This window comes from Gracilinanus agilis, chromosome 6 (assembly GCF_016433145.1).
Source record: "Gracilinanus agilis isolate LMUSP501 chromosome 6, AgileGrace, whole genome shotgun sequence".
In the NCBI taxonomy this organism is placed as follows: domain Eukaryota; kingdom Metazoa; phylum Chordata; class Mammalia; order Didelphimorphia; family Didelphidae; genus Gracilinanus; species Gracilinanus agilis.
The window spans coordinates 237,692,887-237,711,134 of NC_058135.1; the positions used below are offsets into that span (position 1 = coordinate 237,692,887).

General features: G+C 47.5%; 1 protein-coding gene across 3 annotated transcripts in view; it reads right to left on the minus strand.

Annotated features, from left to right (window-relative positions):
- Positions 1-18,248, minus strand: part of DENND5A (DENN domain containing 5A) — a 90,506-nt gene that overhangs the window by 38,817 nt on the left and 33,441 nt on the right. For 2 of the 3 annotated variants that reach the window (XM_044681566.1, XM_044681568.1), the window contains exons 2-5: positions 16,787-16,858; positions 15,855-15,964; positions 10,762-11,419; positions 2,876-3,063 (exon numbers count right to left, since the gene is read on the minus strand). In XM_044681566.1, coding sequence (XP_044537501.1) covers positions 2,876-3,063; positions 10,762-11,419; positions 15,855-15,964; positions 16,787-16,858 — 1,028 coding nt within the window. The remainder of the gene's footprint in view (positions 1-2,875; positions 3,064-10,761; positions 11,420-15,854; positions 15,965-16,786; positions 16,859-18,248) is intronic. The other variant, XM_044681567.1, reaches the window with a different exon arrangement.

Genomic DNA, 18,248 nt, shown 5'->3' on the forward strand with positions numbered 1-18,248 from the left:
CAGCCTCTCCAGGGCTGTTTCCTTGTTTGTAAAATAAAGGGATTGACTTGTGGACAGAATCAGAGACCTTCAGAACTGGAAGGGACATTAGAAGTAATCTAGTTCAACTTCTGCATTTTATGGACAAATCAAGACCCCAAAAGATAAGTGACTTTACCCAAGGTGAAGGAACCAGGGTCAAAACTGTTTCTTGAGTCTATCATTCTGTCCTGGGTCCCTTCTGGGTTGGACATTCTATGGTTCTATGTGTTTAGGAGAGAGAAAAAAATCTGGAGGTGTGAGGCAAAAGCCTTCCCTTAGGATAGAAAATCCTCCCTGTCCTAGCCAAGGACAAAGAGTGGCAAGGACAAAGCTGGTACCCAGAGGGCTGGAACATGGCAGTGCAGCATACCAGGACAGAGGAATACAAAAGGGAGGGGTCAGCACCCAAGGTAATTGGGGGAGCTGCCAGGCACCAATGCATGTGGTCATCACATTCACATCACATGCCAGTGACGTGGAAGCTGTGCTTCCCGGAGTCCTGGGAAGCCAGGAACATGCTACACTGCCTCTGCATCTGTAGTAGGGGATGGACTGAGACCCCAGGAGCCAGCCACACCTAGGCCAGATCCCACAGAAGGCTGAACACAGATTCTAAAGCCTGGATTTCTGCCCATGGGACTCCAGACCCCAGAAGGTATGAGGCCAGCTGCTGGGACCTCTCCAACCTATAAAAAAGACACTTGGGTTTTGTCGGTGAGAAGACCTGGGTTCTAGTCTGGCTGTGCTGCTTCCAACCATCAAGTGTCTTGCTGGTCACTTCACCTCCAATATCACTGCTTCTCCTTATCTCTAAAAAGGGGAGAATTAGGCTGGATGTTCTATCTCCAAAGTCCCTTTCAGCTCTCACATTCCAAGATTCTGCCATTGCAGACTCACTCAATTTAGGGGTTTCAAGATTCTGATCAGGGGAACTAACAGGACTTATTTTACATTATTAGGGCCCTTTCAAATAGCTAGGCTTTCTCTGGCCCTGGCTGTATTCACTTCCTGTTGTGATGAAAAGCAAAAGCATATGAATGAGTGGATAGGTTCTCTCTCCCTCCCTTCTTCTCTTTCTCTCTCCCTTCCCCCAAACTCTTCTGCTCCCATTCCCTTCCTCCCCTCCTCCTCTCTCCCTCTCCCTCATTTCCTCCCTCCCCTGTTCCCTTCTTATTGTTATTCCGTCCCACTTCACCCAGCAGAGACCCCTTGAGATGCAGATAAGAAAAGGGAGAAAAGAAAGGAGAAGCTTCATGGACAGACATGTTGGAGCCTAAAATTGAAGGGGAGGAAAAGAGAGCAGAGAGAGATGCATTTCTCTGCAATTAAGGCATCACAAGGGTGGGCTAATTATCAGGGATGCTCATCAAGGATGCTGACGACATCCGCTACTACCCAGATCCTCAACCCCAGACTGGCAGCACAATCCAAATGCTTTCCAAACTCTTTGCTATTCCTTTCTTCACTTTCCTTAGTTCAGGCTTCTTGTTCCAGAGCTGCACCCAGAGAATTCCCAACTGTTTCTTGTGGGGAGAGGAAAGGGTCACCCCCTAAGGCAGAGATACAGTCATCCCATGTCAGTGTTATCCTCACGCCCTATACAGAACCATAGGGGGCCTGAGGGGGGAGCAAGGAACAAGCCACATCAGCCCTGTGATCCCAGCACACACGGCATGCTTAAAATGTTTCATGAATAGAAACCATTGATTATAAGGATAGCTGATGTTTCTATAGTTGCCATTGTCATAATGATCATAACGAACATGTATACAATTCTTCAAAGTTTGCAAAGCACCTTACATAACTTAGCTCATTGCATTTGAGCTCCACAACTCTACAATTATGAGCCCCCTTTTTACCGGTGAAAAAACTGATGAAGTGGCTTGCCCAGTCACACAGGTTCTAACTCCCTAAAGCAGGATTCAAATCCAGATTCTGCTGTCTCCAAGTGCCATCCTCTATTCACTACCTGATGGTGATGATGATGATGATGGTAACAACAATAATAATGAAAATGGGCATTTATTTAGCACTTTAAAGTTTATAAATTTCTTTATGGATCTTATCTCATATAATCCTAACAACAATTTCCTTATGACACAGGAACTAGGAATACTATTTCCCCATTTCACAAATAAAAGAACTGAGGCTCAAGTAGGTCAAGGGACCTGTTCATGGTAATCTAGACAGTAAGTGTCAGAGGTGGACTGAGCTCTAGATCTCTCCTGATCTTCCCATGACATACTACCTCCCCTGGAGTAGCAACAGACCAAGGTTCTCCTCTCCAACCCAGCTACAAACCAAAATTCCTAAAATGTGGCAGGGAATGCCATTTCAAGGATGTAAACCAGTTTCCAACCCAATCTCTAATTTTCTCTCCTGCTATTGTGTGATTAGAATTTTGTATGCCAGGACTCCATTTCCCAGAATTTCACTTTCATCCTCATATTACTTCCTTACATTTTGGAGATAAAGTTTCTGTAACCCCTTCCCCTCCTCTCTCTTCTCCTGCTATTGCAGTCAGGAAAACTTCTCTTCACTCAGGTTCTTTCTATTTTCTCTGCTCCGAGTGATTATTAATAAATCTTTTCAAATATAATGCTTGGAATTATTGGATATTAATTTTAATCTTACACTATAAAAAGACCAAGACAGAAGGGCAAGGCAGAGACTCAGAACAGGAGGCAAAGCTGCCGTCTCAAATCAAATGAGTCCATATTCCTGAATGTCCCCAAATGGTGACACCAGTACCCAGTAACATGGTAGCCAGTCACTATTAGGCACCTGTCCCTGGTGTTCTTCCCGCCCATCAAGGTGACCCCCATCTTCCCCAAAGCCTGAAAGCTTTTCTTACCTCCTGAGGCAACTCCAGTTTGGAGCGATCATCCAGGCCATTGGAATGCAAGCCCATCAGGTACGGAACAGGAGCATCTAAGAAGTGCAGGAGAGAGGCAGGAAGAATGGGGACATAGACATGCTGCCACTGGAAGGGAAACATGAGCGCCGTGATCGTCTCTGCCACAGTCATCAGTCTCTGGTAATCTGAGCCAAAAAACACACACACACAAACCACATCACCAAAAGACAGGAACCTTCCTGCCCAAAGCATTGAACCAACCCCTTCAATTAACACCCTCTTAAGATCAAAAGCAAACAGAATCAGAAATCCTGCCCCCATCTTGTAGATCTTCACTTCAATTTAGCAAAAATTCGCTGGCCCAACTGTGTATGTACCAGACCTTTGAGGTGATATAGAGATGAGTAACAGAGTCCTACCTGGCCCTCCAAGAGTTTATAGTCTACCTGAACAGGGAATGAGGTATGCATATAGACAACGAGAAGCCAAAGTTTTTGGAGAGATCCACAAAGGACAATCACCTCCAACTGGTGGAATTAGGGAAGGCTTCACAGAAGTGGTGGCCCTCAATGAATGGGCAGGAAACTAACAGGTGGAAATAGGAGGGGGGTTGTGGGAGGTATTCCAGATCCAGGAAACAGTGTTCACAAGGCATGGAGGAGGAAAAAGAAGGGACAAGAGCAGAGAATTTGCACTTGAGTTTGAATTATAACGTGGAGTATATAAAGGGAAATAGAATGAATGAAGAGATAGGTTGGCCACCAGACTTCCCTCCCCTCCAGAGAGAGGTTGGAGTGTAATGGGTACTGAATGCCATAGGTGGTGTCATAGTCACTCTAGCAACTGATTCTTTTTTCTTTCCTTTATTATGGGAGAAGGAATTATGGTGGGAAGGGATACTGGAGAAAGTGTGGAAGAGAAAAGTCAATACCTATACAAAAATTGGAATGCTTCAAAGAAGATTAGCATGTCCCCGCCACAAAAATAATACATCAATTCATGAAACAGAAGAAGAAAAAAAGAGGAGGAAGAGAAGAAAAAGAAAGTTAAGAGAATTAATGAAACATTTTAAAAATACACAGAAGAGTACAAAAGGAAGTTCAGAAGAGGGTTAGACAAGCAAGACCATGTTGATACTATAATGTGACAGGCACTTGCTGGGTGGAGGGAGGAAAAAGCTATCCTCTCCCACCTCCAGTCCAAGCTCCCCTGGGGGCTCCAAGGCACACGTGAGCCAGGCAGAAATCCAAAGTCCCAAGAGAGCCATCTTACTCTCAACCTCTTTGGCTTTCCCAGAGAAGGCAATTCCAAGAGAAATCATTCAAAAACAACTATGAGTATATAATGATTAAGTTTGGTCCTGGAGAAGAGCTGCCAAAATGTATTTCCTTCTCTTCCTTGCAGGGGTGGGAGGAAGGCCATGAGTGTGAAATCTTGTATGTACTATTGGACATGGTTAATATGTTGATTGGTTTTGCCAAATTGGTATTTTGTTTTGTTTACCTTTAAAAAATTTTCTTTGTCACAAAAGATGGTCTTCTGGGGGTAACGATAGAAATTTATATTCAGAAATGAAGGTGATATAAAAACAAAATCAAAGAGGACAGCTAAGTGGCTCAGTGGAGAGAGAGCCAGGCCTAAAGATGGGAGAACCTGGGTTCAAATCTATATGACCCTGGGAAAGTCACTTAACCCTCATTGCCTAGCCTTTATGGCTCTTTTGTCTTGGAACCAATAATTAGTATTAATTCAGAAGATAAGAAAAAAATTTTTTAAATATAGCAATATGAAGTTTTATCAAGTGATTCATCACCCACCACAAGGTGATTTCAGGTGATGCCTCAGGAGAGACTACTTCCTTAACCTAAAAACCATGCCATGAGCCAGCAGAATCCATTCTATGCAAAACAACTTCCATAAGAAAAAGACTCTGGGAATCAAAAGTCAACAAACTCCACTGTCAGTAACAAAGGAGCCTGAATAATGTACACTGCTGGCAGTAGAGAACCACTGAAGATTCACCAGTAACAGAAAACTGACAATGTTCCCAAATAAAACTGGAAGGATAGAAATAAGAGCTGGTCACAGTCATCAAAGGCCTGATGGGGCTTTGCTGGGGTATGAGTGATAGCGAAAATCATCTTTCATTTTGGTCAGACAGGTCAAACTCAGCCAAGAGGATTCTTTTAGCCCAGATTCCTCACTCCCTTGTTTCCTTACAGAAACCAATCCTACATCTGTGTCAGACCTAACGTCTTAGTTCCCTTTTGTCCCTTCGGAGAAGGCATGCCAATTAATAGTTATCTCAAAAATCTGAGTCATCTTAGGAATTTTCTTTTTTTGACTCTAAGACTGAGATGAATCAAAGAGAATTTTAAAAGCGTGGGAGAGTGAATGGGGGAGGAAGAGTTCCTTCAACTGACATTTTACAGCCAAATGCACAGTCATACTACACCCCAGCACTGGTTCACAAACGTGTATTTAGGAAAAATCTCTGGCTAAAAAATTCCCCGCTCCTGGCAGGCATGCAGACCCAGGCATGCATTGTACAAAATGCCAACCATCCATGTGGAGTGCTGCACCACCCAAGTCAGAAGGTACCAGAGAGATCTTCATTCACTATCCTGAAATGAGTTAGACTAGAAAGAATACCAGGGTTGAAAACAGAAAGATTTTTTTGTGACACAAGCTGTGGGAACCTGAGTAAAAGCCTACTGTCAATCCATGTCTCAGTTTCCCCAACTGCAAAAATAGGGATAACACTAGTATCTACCTTCCTCTCCAAGGAGATGCTTTGAAACCTTCGAGCCCTGCAGAAATGGGCAGGATGAGGAATTCAAATAATGTTTCTGGGTTTTCTCCTCAACCTAAAAAGGGTTGACATGACTAATAAGCCTAGCTGCTGCTGAAGAAACCATCCCATGCTTAACCAGCTGAGACATTCTCATCCAAGGCTGAGGACAACTCTGCCCTTATTTCTTTCTTGCCCAGGGTTTACCAGGCAATCTTCAGCTGGTAACGGGAACTAGATGTGAGGGCTGGAGTGGGGAGTTCAAAAAACATCGGGCACCTCATCAAGAGATCCAAAAGACAGGCCAATATCCCCAAAGAGGGGATTTCTCTGCTCTGGAAAACAAGAGCCTGTTTTCACAGAGCTCAGAAAACCAGGTCTGGGTTTTGCCCCCTCCTCCTAATGGTAATGCTGGGCTCTAGAGCTCAGGCTATGGCTTCTGTTGACCAAGAAAAGTGTTTCCTTCAGGCAAAATAAAAGAAAATACAGCATGGAAGCACTTCCTCTGTCCAATTTTTGGAATCATGGCACTGGTGGATGTAAGGAAGAGATAGATAGAAGCCTTGGAATACCAGTAGAAGTTACAGAAGAGGTCAAATAAGACTTAAGTCAATGATTTTGAGTGTTTGGGATCAGCAGATGTTAGAGAACTCAATCTAGTAGTACTTTAGAGTTTGAGGCTCCCCCTCCTCAAAAAAAAATCCATAGCAACAACAATAACAAAACCATTATTTGAAAGATGATCTAATAGGCTGCTTCATGCTTCAGCTCATCTATTCCTTCGTGGCCGAACTAGGTCGTTCACCTGACAGTAATCCTCCCGGAGCTAACAGCATCAGCATTACGCTATTCTCAAGGGCAGGGTTGAAGAGTCCAAACTGACAAACCCAGAGCATGCCACCTGCCCAGCTCTGGGCTCCCCACTGCAAAAAGGTGAAAATTAATAAAGAGGAAGGAACTGAAGGTTATCTGCATCCCGGGTGCTCCAGCCAATCAAAACCCAGTATAGACACGTCAGCTCCTGGCAACCGGGCGGGTTTGCCCACACGGCTCTTGTGTTATAATGAGCAATTACTTCTGACAAACGGAGGCAGAGAAACACTGGCACCTTCAGAGCCTGGGGGTGGGCAAGGGAAGAGCAGCATTGGTTGTTTTCATAATTTCATAATTCTGCCTCCAGAGAGAGGCAGAAAGATACAAGTCCACAGGAGAGCTATCTCCACACCCAAGCTGGACTCCCCACTCCAGAACCTTCACTTTGTCTGACCCAAGCTGGACCTAGGACTCCCACTCCAGAACTTTCATGTTGCCTGAGCGTATATCCCCCGACCCAAGCTGGACTTAGGACTCCCACTCCAGAACCTTCACTTTGTCTGACCCAAGCTGCACCTAGGACCCCCACTCCAGAAACTTCACATTGCCTGAGAGTATATCCCCTGACCCAAGCTGGACCTAGGACTCCCACTCTAGATCCTTCACTTTGCCTGAGCGTGTATTGTCTGACCCAAGCTGGACCTAGGATCCCCACTCCAGAACCTTCATGTTGCCTGAGCATATATCCCCTGACCCAAACTGGACCTAGGACCCCCACTCCAGAACCTTCACATTGTCTTGAGCATATACTGCTTGACCCAAGCTGGACCTAGGACCCCCACTCTAGAACCTTCACTTTGCCCGAGCGTGTATTGTCTGACCCAAGCTGGACCTAGGATCCCCACTCCAGAACCTTTATGTTGCCTGAGCGTATATCCCCTGACCCAAGCTGGACCTAGGACCCCCACTCCAGAACCTTCAAATTGCCTGAGCCTATATCCCCTGATCCAAGCTGGACCTAGGACTCCCACTCCAGAACCTTCACATTGTCTGAGCATATACTGCCTGACCGAAGCTGGACCTAGGACCCCCACTCTAGAACCTTCACTTTGCCTGAGCGTGTATTGTCTGACCCAAGCTGGACCTAGGATCCCCACTCCAGAATCTTCATGTTGCCTGAGCGTATAACCTCTGACCCAAGCTGGACCTAGGACCCCCACTCCAGAATCTTCACATTGCCTAAGCGTATGTCCCCTGACCCAAGCTGGACCTAGGACCCCCATTCTAGAACCTTCACATTGTCTGAGCATATATCAGTTGGCCCAAGCTGGATCTAGGACCCCCCACTCCAGAACCTTCACATTGCCTGACTGTGTATTGCCTGACCGATGTGTGTCCACAGGCACCACACAGTGACGACTCCATGCTTTGAAAGACCTGTCACTTCAACACGGTGAGCACTCCCTCTCTCCACTAGCATGCATCACAGCCTTCCTGACCAGAGGCTCCAGGAATAACCAGGTATTACGAAAGTCAATACACAGAAGACCTGAGTTCAAATCCTGCCTCGGAAATATTAGAACTGTGACAAGTCACCTCTCTCAGCCTCGGTTTCTTCATTCTTAAAATGGGGATAAGAATAGCCTCTATCTCACAGGGTTGTTGTGAGAGAACCTATGGGGAGAAAGTTCCCTGCAAGCTGTCATGGTGAATACTATTCTCATCTCCTAGAGGCCAGCACTCTGGTAATGAGCCTCCCCACCCCCAAATACACACACACGCACACCTCACCACCTGGCTTGAACACAAAAGCATCTCCAATTTGGCAGGTACACAAGAAGTCTCGGAGGGACAGGAGGCACACAGTAAATTATACATACCTTGTAAACAAAGGGAAAGATAGAGAGGCACAGTGGATAGAGAGCTGACCTTGGAGCTAAGTTCAAATCCTGCCACTGCCACTTACTAGCTGTGTGAGCCTGAACCAATCATTTTATTTCTTGATGCCCTCCACAGCTCTGCTACAGAACTTTGTTATGACAATGACCTGCATCGGTTAAAGGAAATTCCTCCTGGCTCCAGGTCCTGTCCCCGACATAAACATAGAAAACATCCACCACCTACCAAAACCACCCTCATCTTCTAAAGACGGAGACATTTACGGAGCTGATTTGATCTTCCCAACCAACAAGGCACAGTTAAAGAGCAAAGATGGGGGCTCAGGAGGCCCAGACATTAGGCTCGACTCTGCTGCCCCAGCTGAATCAGAGGCCCTAGAAAAGAGACAGGGCTAACAGGCAGCTCCTCCCCAATGTTCCCCTGCTCTGCCTCCCCTACTAACACTTGCAAGAGCAGCTCCCCATGCCTGGAGGATGCTCTTGTGGAAAGGTTTCTTTTCCTTCAAGGCCCGATTTTAAAAGCTCACATTTGCAGTATATTTAAAGCTTTTCAAATTGCTTTTTACTTATTATCTCATTTGATTCTCATGACGACCCTGTAAGGTACTATTATCACCATTTTCTAGATGAGGAAAGTGAAGCTGGGAGAAGTTATAGGACTTGCCCAGGATCACACAGCTAGGAAATATTTGGGATAGGATTTGAACTAAGGACTTCCTGACTCCAAGACCAGCATTATAATCACAATATTACCCAGCTGTCCAAATCAAGTGCTGCTACTTTCTCCAAGAAGCCTTTCTTGATTTCTCCTAGCTGAAGGTGAACTCTTCTCCCTTTTATGCTCTATCTTATAGCATTCTGTCTGCCTCATCAGACTTTCCCTCATTAAGAATCACTCCTATTACACAACAGTTAACAAAAGGACTCATCTTCCACCCACCAGAGAGGCAAAAATTAAAAGAACTAACTACGACCTTCTCTTTTCAAGAAGAAAACTAAGGATTATCCTTAACTAGCCTTTCAGGCTCACGCCACATCCAATTTATTGCCAAAGCTTGTCAATTTTACCTTCATAACATCTCTTATGTGTCCTCCCCCTGCCCACCTTCTACTCTCCCTGGGGCAGCCCCTCATAATCTCATGTCTAGAATACTGCAATCGCCTTCTTCTTGGCCTCCCTGCCACAAACTTCTTCAGATTCCAGTCCATCCTCCACTTTACAATTCATTTGATCTCCTAAAGCAGAGGTGGGACCACCCCTCCTGCCCTATTCAATAAACTCCATCAGCTCTCTACCACCTCCCTCCAGGACCAAATCTAAAAACCCTCTGGGAAAGACCTTAGAGACCATCTTGGCTAATTCCCCCTTGAAACTGAAGGCCAGTGGAGGAAGCCGCTGGTCAGCAGTCACCCAGATAAGCAGTGCTGTCACTGAAGCTTGACCCAAGTCCAGGACTCTTTTCACCCTACCACTGATCTTCTGTTCCTCTCCTAGCACTCTGGGTGGCTAAATCTGAGTTCAGTTCCCTTTTTCTTTTTTTTCACTTTAACCTAAAAGATAAGTTTATCCTCCTTCGTGTTCCCCTAAACATGTGAGAAGTCATACTCTGTGGCTCTCCTTCACTCTACATAAAAATGGATGCCAACGTTGGCCCTTTCGGCTCAAGCCAGAGCGTTTCTTCACCCAGGATGGGACAAAGGCACAATCCAACCCAAGAGCCTTTGACTACTGCCATCTCCAACTTATCCTTTCAGTCATTAGTTCAGAGATGAGAGGCTGAGGGACAAGGCAATTCTCCTGGACAGGTATCTACTGCGCAGACACAGCCTAGAAGAGCCCCTTCCCTTCACAAGATGGCAGCCACCACCAACAACTTCTACCTGGAGAGAAGACGAGGGTTTGCTCCCATTGGCAAGAACCATTATTGTCTGCAATCAACACTTGTAGGGATTACAGAAACATGTGAGAAGTCATACTCTGTGGCTCTCCTTCACTCTACATAAAAATGGATGCCAACGTTGGCCCTTTTGGCTTGAGCCAGAGTGTATCTTCACCCAGGATGGGACGAAGGCACAATCCAACCCAAGAGCCTTTGACTACTGCCATCTCCAACTCATCCTTTCAGTCATTAGTTCAGAAATGAGAGGCTGAGGGACAGGGCTCTTCTCCTGGACAGGTATCTACTGCGCAGACACAGCCAAGAAGAGCCCCTTCCCTTCACAAGATGGCAGCCATCGCCACCACCTTCTACCTGGAGAGAAGACTATGGTTTGCTCCCATTGGCAAGAACCATTATTGTCCGCAATCGCCACCTCTAGGGATGGCAGGAACCACCCGATGGGAAGAGGACAGAGACAGGGACGGAGAAGTCCTGACTTACGCTGTGAGTAGAGCAGGATTTGAAACTCCAACAGGGCACAAGTGAAAAGCTGCAGAACGTTCTCCACCCCAAGCAATTCAAAGACCTCCCTGACGGGGAAGTCGAAGAGCGGCAGCTCGCTGGTGCTCGGCCTCTGGCAGATGATGGGTCCGTAGACCCCCGAGAACTTCAGGGACCTGCCTGGGGGAGGGAGGGGCACCTCGTAGAGGATGTTGTAGATGTAGCTCTCGAGGGGCAGCGGCGGGGGCTGGGGGGACGTGACGGCCTGGTGCAGCTGCTCCAGCGCCCGCCTGCACGCCTTCATGAAGGACATGGGCGCGATGAGGCAGATGCACTTGGAGACGTAGAGCGTGTCGCGGCTGATGTCGTACGAGTTGAAGCGCTGGAGCTTGGAGCCGGGGGCGCCGTCGCAGCAGTCCTGGGGCCGGCCGCTGCCCTCGTGGGGGGACGGCACGCGCAGCACGTCACACTCCACGTTGTGCATGTGGTACAGGGTCTGCATGGCGCTGCAGATCTGCTTGCTGGTCACCTCCTCGTAAAAGGTGAGGGCGAAGCCGAAGGTCCGGGAGCCGTCCTCACGGGTGATGATGAAAGCGTGAAACTGGGGGCTCCGGGGGTCGGCCTGCGTCTTGAATGCCAGCCCTTTGGGCATGCACAACTGCGAAAGAGAGGACACATGTGAGCAGGGAAAGGCCCCCTTCGCCCAATGCCAGCCCGCTGTCACCCGCTTGTACCGTGCCCCCCGTGCCCGGGGGGACAGGAAGCCCTGGGGAGCAAGTTCAGAAAGAGAAACCCAAATGGCCAACAACTGGAAACTAAAGAGACGTCCCTCAATCAGGGAATGGCTGAACAAAACATGGCATGGGATGCGGATGGAATACTTTGTGCCACAAGGAATGAGGCATGGGAGGGCTTCAGAAAGAGCTGGAAGGAGCTCCGTGAGCGGCTGCAGAGGGAAATACGCAGAACCGGGAGAACGTCACACACAGAAACTGAAATATCGTGGAACGATCAAATGGGATAAACGAGGCTCCTGGCAGCATACAATGATCCAGGACGATTCTGAGGGACTTAGGACAGAGAACACTGTCCACCTCCAGAGAAAGAACTGTGGGAGTATAGATGAAGATGAAAACATAGGATTTATCACTTGTTTACTTGGGTATAGAATTTGGGGGTTGGGTTTTATAAGATGATTTGCTTGCAAAAATGAATAATATGGAAATAAGTTTTGCATGATAATATATGTATAATCCAGATTGAATTGCTTGTCAGCTCCGGGAGGGAAGAAAGGACGGAGAAAATCGGGATCATATAACTTCGGAAAACTTATGTGGAATTTTGTTATTAAAAGGGGAAGAAAGGAAAAAAAAAAAAAGAAAGAAAGAGAAACCCAAAAGGATTAACTAAAGCCATCAGACCTTTGCCCCAACATAACACAACCATGTTAGCCCTGGATTCAACAGCAGATTTCACATCAGTCATTCATTTGAATGGCTCCTTTTCTGAGGCCTGGCTTCTCACTGGCCCACCCTGCTTCCTTCTGGGACTTCTGCCCTTACTAACTATCTTGGATAAAGCATTTCATCTCTCAGCCTCAATCTGTAAAGGAAAATACTCTCAGAGATAGCTAGATGGCTCAGTAGAGAGCCAGGCTAGGTGAGAGACAGGCCTAGAAAAAGGAGGTCCTGGGTTCAAATCTGAATTTGGACACTTCCTAGCTGTGTGTGTCTGAGCAAGCTACTTAACCCCAATTGTCTAGCTTTTAATACTGAAGATAAGAGGGGAGGAGAGGGAGAGAGGGAGGGAAGGAGAAAAGGAGGAGGGAGAGGAAAGGAGGGAGGGAGGGAGGGAGGAAGGAAGGAAAGAAGGAAGGAAAGAAGGAAGGAAGGAAGGAAGGAAGGAAGGAAGGAAGGAAGGAAGGAGAAAATAATATATACAATGACAACAACTATGTAAATGCAAAGAACAATCACGCAAAACAAGCAAAACAATGATAATGAATAAGCTTGATCCTCTTGGCTCCTCTGCAGAGGTAGGGGTTTTCACAGGTATAGAACATTGCATATAAAACCATTGACAAATTTTAATAACCATTTTCTCATTCCCTGTTTTTCTTTTTTTTAATTAACAATAACAATATTTAACATTTATAGTGCTTGACATCTAATGGGGAAGGGGATAAGACTTTTTTTTTTTAACTCTTATCTTCCATATATTTTCTTGGTTTTAGGGGATGGTTATAGCATGGCAGGAATAGAAGGAAATCTAGGGTGTTTTAAATATAAAAGATAACAATAAAAATCACTCTTGTTAAAAGAAATATGAGGAAGGGAACTCACTTAGACTGGGAAGATCAAGGAAGACTTCACGGAGAAAGCATTTCAGTTCTACGTATGTGCACACACACATATGGATAAAATATATGATGTCTGTGTGTGTGTTGAACAAAGCAGAGATGAGCCTATCCCCAGCTAGGCGGCCCTTGGACGACTGCTCACCCTAAGCGTCTGCAGAGAATTAGAAATGTTTCCCTAGAAGGGAGTCCCCTGGCCAGTAATCTGGATGCATCCAGTTTTTAATATTTTCCAGGGTTACAGCGTTGTCTCCCTCCCCTCTAATCCATACAGCCCCGGCAGAACAATGGCTCTTGGGGTGTCACTATCAAGGTCCACAGGGAGCCGGCTCTATGGCCTGAGGCATCTTTTAGGATGTCATCTTTCAAACAGATGCTGCTTTAAAAAAACATGCAGGGGGCAGCTGGGTAGCTCAGTGGATTGAGAGCTAGGCCTAGAGACGGGAGGTCCTAGGTTCAAATCCGGCCTCAGACACTTCCCAGCTGTGTGACCCTGGGCAAGTCACTTGACCCCCATTGCCTACTCTTACCAATCTTCCACCTATAAGTCAAAACACAGAAGTTAAGGGTTTAAAATTAAAAAAACAAAAAACAAAAAAAAACATGCAATCCTGAGAAGCAGTCGGGGCTGTCCCTTTCCACGTAAACTCAAAATTGAGGCTCTGGGAAGCCCAACCTCAATGCATGCACCAGGCAGAACACCTGGAACCATTCCCCGTGGCCTCCGGGACTGCCCCGATCCTCGGCCACACAGCCCGGGCACCTCCATGAGCCCAGGCTCCCTTTCATTAAGCACATCTGCCTTTGGCGGGGTTTGCTCCTCTCCTCTCAGGCTTCCCCGTCTTTGTCTGCTCACAGCAGCCTGTCAATTCCCCTAAGTGGGCAGGCGTGAGAACGCACATTCCCTCCCACAGAGGGCCCCCCCCCGAAGGAGTGGGGAGCAGCAGCCCCAAGAGGCAGGGCGTGCAGGAGATTCTACGCATGGAGAGGCAGCCTCAAGGTCCGGGACTCCCTGTTCCCTGCCCTTCCCTCCATGCCAAGGCCACAGCTCTCCCTGATGCAGAGGCTGCATCATTCCGGGCGTTCTGTTTTCCAGAACAGCCCGTGCTGTGCCCTGGGAAAGGCTCCGAATTGTCATCTTGGGGGGTTGAAAAGGGGAGGAGTCGCCCATGGAGCCTGGATGCTCATGAGTCACCCGAGGGCCCTCTTAGGGAAGAGAGAGAAGCCTTTCCCTCTTCCCTCCTGCCTGCTCTGTTGCTGCTGAAAGCAGGGGAAAGCTAGGAAGGGTGTGAGGCCACATTTGAACCCAGGACCTTCCTGAAGTCTGTAGGTCTGGCTCTCTATCTCCTGAGCCGCCTCACTGCCCCTGGTCTTGCCAATCCCAAGCCCAGCTCTCCATCCATTGAGCCACACTGCCCCTCCTGTTTGTTCAAACATTTGCTGGTACCATATCTACCATATCAGCCTTGAAAAGTCATCCAAAATGTTGGTCAGGCTAAGGTTTCTATTTCAGCTGCTCAGGGATACACAGGACAAGGAGAAAGAGAAAACAAACAGCCGTATGACCTTAAGTTAAGCGGATCCAGTTACAAAGTTATTCTAGAGAAGACTTAGGAAGGGGCATGATCCCACCTCCAAACATCAGAAGAGCTCTCATTTGGAGGAGGGCTCGGATGATTTCCCAGAGAAAATTGCTGAGAAAAACAGATATAAAGCAGAAGTTTTGAACTTGGGTCCAGGACCTTTAAAAAAAAAAACTTTTAGGAAGTGAATTTCACTGTCATTGGTTCCTTTTGTAATTTAGGTATTTTATTGTATGCACTTAAAAACATGATTCAGAGGAGAGCCTCCAGGCTTCCCAGGACTGCCCAATAGACCCAGGACACAAAAAGCAAAAGCTGATTTCAGCTTAATAGAGGGAGGAAAGGGGGCAGCTGGGTAGCTCAGTGGATTGAGAGCCAGACCTAGAGACAGGAGGTCCTACGTTCAAATCTGGTCTCGGACACTTCCCAGCTGTGTGACCCTGGGCAAGTCACTTGACCCCCATTGCCCACCCTTACCACTCTTCTGCCTTGGAGCCAATACACAGTATTGACTCCAAGATGGAAGGTAAGGGTTTAAAAAAAATAGAGGGAGGACATTTATAGGTTCACAGTCTTAGGAAGAACCTTGGCAATCATCCAGTCCAACTTCCTCACCATTTATAGATGAGAAAACTGAGGCCCAGAGAGGGAAAATGACTTCCCCGAAGTTATGTGCAACAAGAAAAGGAGCCTCACTGAGTGGCAGGGCCAGGATGCTAGTCTGGGTCCAGACCCCAAATCCGATGCTCTCCCCATTGCACTCACTGTGAGAATGATACAACAGGAGGATGAGAAATGAGTTCCAATTATTAGAGAGTGAGTTCCCCATCAGTACAAGTGTTCATGAAGAAGCTAGACGGCCCCCATTTGTGGGGAATACTGTAGAGGGGAGTCATCTGTTGGGCTGGGTAGCTAATAAAGTCTTTTAACAGTTCCACGAATCCAAGCTAGGCTTCTTTTGCACTTCAGTATTTGTGTCCCCCTCACTCCACTCTCACTAGTCTGTGAGACCCATCAGAGCAGGGACTGTGTCCTATTCTGCAAGTCCCCCAGAGCCTCGCACAGGTAACTCCTCAGGTTACTAAAACTCCACAAGATCAGCTTTCTCTGGCCCGAGATCGGAATCGCCCGAGCTCTCCCCGCCGGGTACTCACCATTCCCACCGCATCTTGGTCAAAGGGATTCCATTCTACATTCTCAGGGTATCGGGCAAGAACCTTAGATTTGAATGTGCGTCTCAGGGGCGTCTGCTCAAAATTTTCTCCTGGAAAAAAAAAAGAAGAAGGACAGTGGAAACCTCAAGGAGTTCACTCGGGGCCACCAGGGCCAAATGCGTGCCGCAGAGCCAGACACAGGAAGGGAAGAAGGCAGGAGGGTTAGTGGGCTAACATCTAGCCAACAGCAAAGAGCAGCAAAGTTTTTAGGGCAGTGAGGAAAGGGAAATGTTTTAGTGATGGTTATAGAGGACACCACAGTCTATCTGTCTGTGCTTTTCTTTACAGGGAGATAGTTAATACAAACCTAGTCATTTATTTTTTTTTTGGGGGGGGGGGGGGTGACAGAATAGCCAAGAGAATAAAGGAAACCCAGCCCCGCTCCAGTGAACTCAAGTTGCTTGAAGCTGGTTCAGATTTGTTTAGTATTCCACTGGTGACGTGGCAAACGATAAATTGCTTTGCATTCTAAATGCAATCTGCATTTCTAACATCTCTGAAAAGCACACAGAGACAAAAAAGATAGAAGAGTTATAGAAAAATGGGTTTTTGGTGTGCTATCTCTTTTGGGGGGGGGTTAAGTAAATCCAATGAGGCATCTCATCAATTCAGAAACATCTGAAAGCCCATGAATATGTTCTCTTCTGTCCCCCCTTCCCTACTAGGTTAGAGGCTTTTAAATTTTAAAGATTAATGTGTAAATGCAGAAACAGAGAGAAGAGCACTAGAGCACCCACCACCTAGAGAGGCAGATCTAACCATTCCCAGAGGAGCTGGAAAGTGAGGAGATCAAAGGGCACAAGACATCACAGAGAGCCACCTAGAAGAACCACCAGAAAGCTCTGGTCATTCTGGGCTGAGTTGGTTTTTACCTTCTGCTGTACTGGCAATGAAAGGGCTGGTGCCATCCCTGGCTTTAGAAGCCCGTATGTACTGGCATAAAGCTATGTAACAAATGAGATAACAGAATGTTACAGGAGAATGGAGAGATGAAAGGATGCACAGCTAGACCAATATCCAACTCCAGGACCGCCGCCTTGCACCTAAGCCTCACGCCTTTCCCTCCCCGCCCTGAGACTCCCACAGGATCTCTTCTCTGGGCTTTGGGGGCCACAGAAGCGTCTCCCCCTTGCTGACCCAGCAGCCTGGCCCCCCTAACTGATCCCACATACTGCACATAGGGGAGGGAAGAGAGAAGGACCCCGCATGCCCTGAAGAGGGGGAGAGGGAAGCTAGAGCCAAGGCCAGGACTCTCACGAGCTGCCCTCTTGTTGGGTCCAGGCTATGGGGAATCCTGTTGGGGAGGGGCTGTTTCGGTCATCCAAGGCATTCTAGGCTAACGCCTTCCTCTGACCCTCCACTGTAGCCTGGACGTGGCCTGGGGAGGGCCAAGGCAAAACCAGAAGACTCCCTTTCCAGCCCGTCCTCCCAAGCTCCAGGCCCAAGGGGAAACAGACGGGGTCCGTGTCTGGGGTTTGAAAACTCAGCCTGCTTCGGCCCCAAAGGGAGTCAGATTTTTCGACCACAGCAAGTCCCCAAACCATCCACTAAGCCACAGAGAAGGCACTGAAATCATGGCGGTCCTAATGCAGATCTCACTGCCTAAGAAAACTTGGGGTCATCCCTGGAACAAAGATGGGATCCCCCAGAAGGAAAGCCCGGCCTTGAGGGATCCCAGAGGGCCCAGACGTCGCACACAGAACCTCCCCTTAAAGCTGGAGTCTCCTAGACCAGACACCCCCAAGGCCTGGCTTTCCCTGAACTCAAGCCTTTCCTTCTATACTCCCTTATTCTGCCCTTCATGAAGATGAAAAATAAACATCTCCCTCCTTCTAGGATGTCTATACGGCAGAACTGAAGGCCTCCACCAGTCACTGTGACCCCCAGGCCTCTTTCAAAGCCCAGCTTCTAGAATCCTGACTCCCTTTTTCTTCTTTTTCCTCTTGCTGGAGTCCTTCTGAAATTTCCCATTTCAGGAAATCTCATGGCTCAAAATAAACTTGGTAATCTTCACTGCAGAGGACGGGCAAAATGAGCACACAGCTGCTGACAGCTGCGGCAACAATGGTGCCAAATTACAGCAAACCAAGAGAGTAATCAGGCGGGGGTCACGTGGGGCCTGTGGAGGACAGCCCTGGCTTTCAGGAACACCTGCAGAAGGCCCACCCAGGAGCCCCAAGTGGGTGCTCAGCCCTGCACAGGGGAACGGTGGATGGGGCATCTAGGAGAGCATCCAGGAGCACAAAACAGGGTCTGGCTCTCCAAACACTTGAAAGATAAGGGGAGGGAGGGAGGGAGGGAGGGAGGGAGGGAGGGAGGGAGAGAGAGAGAAAG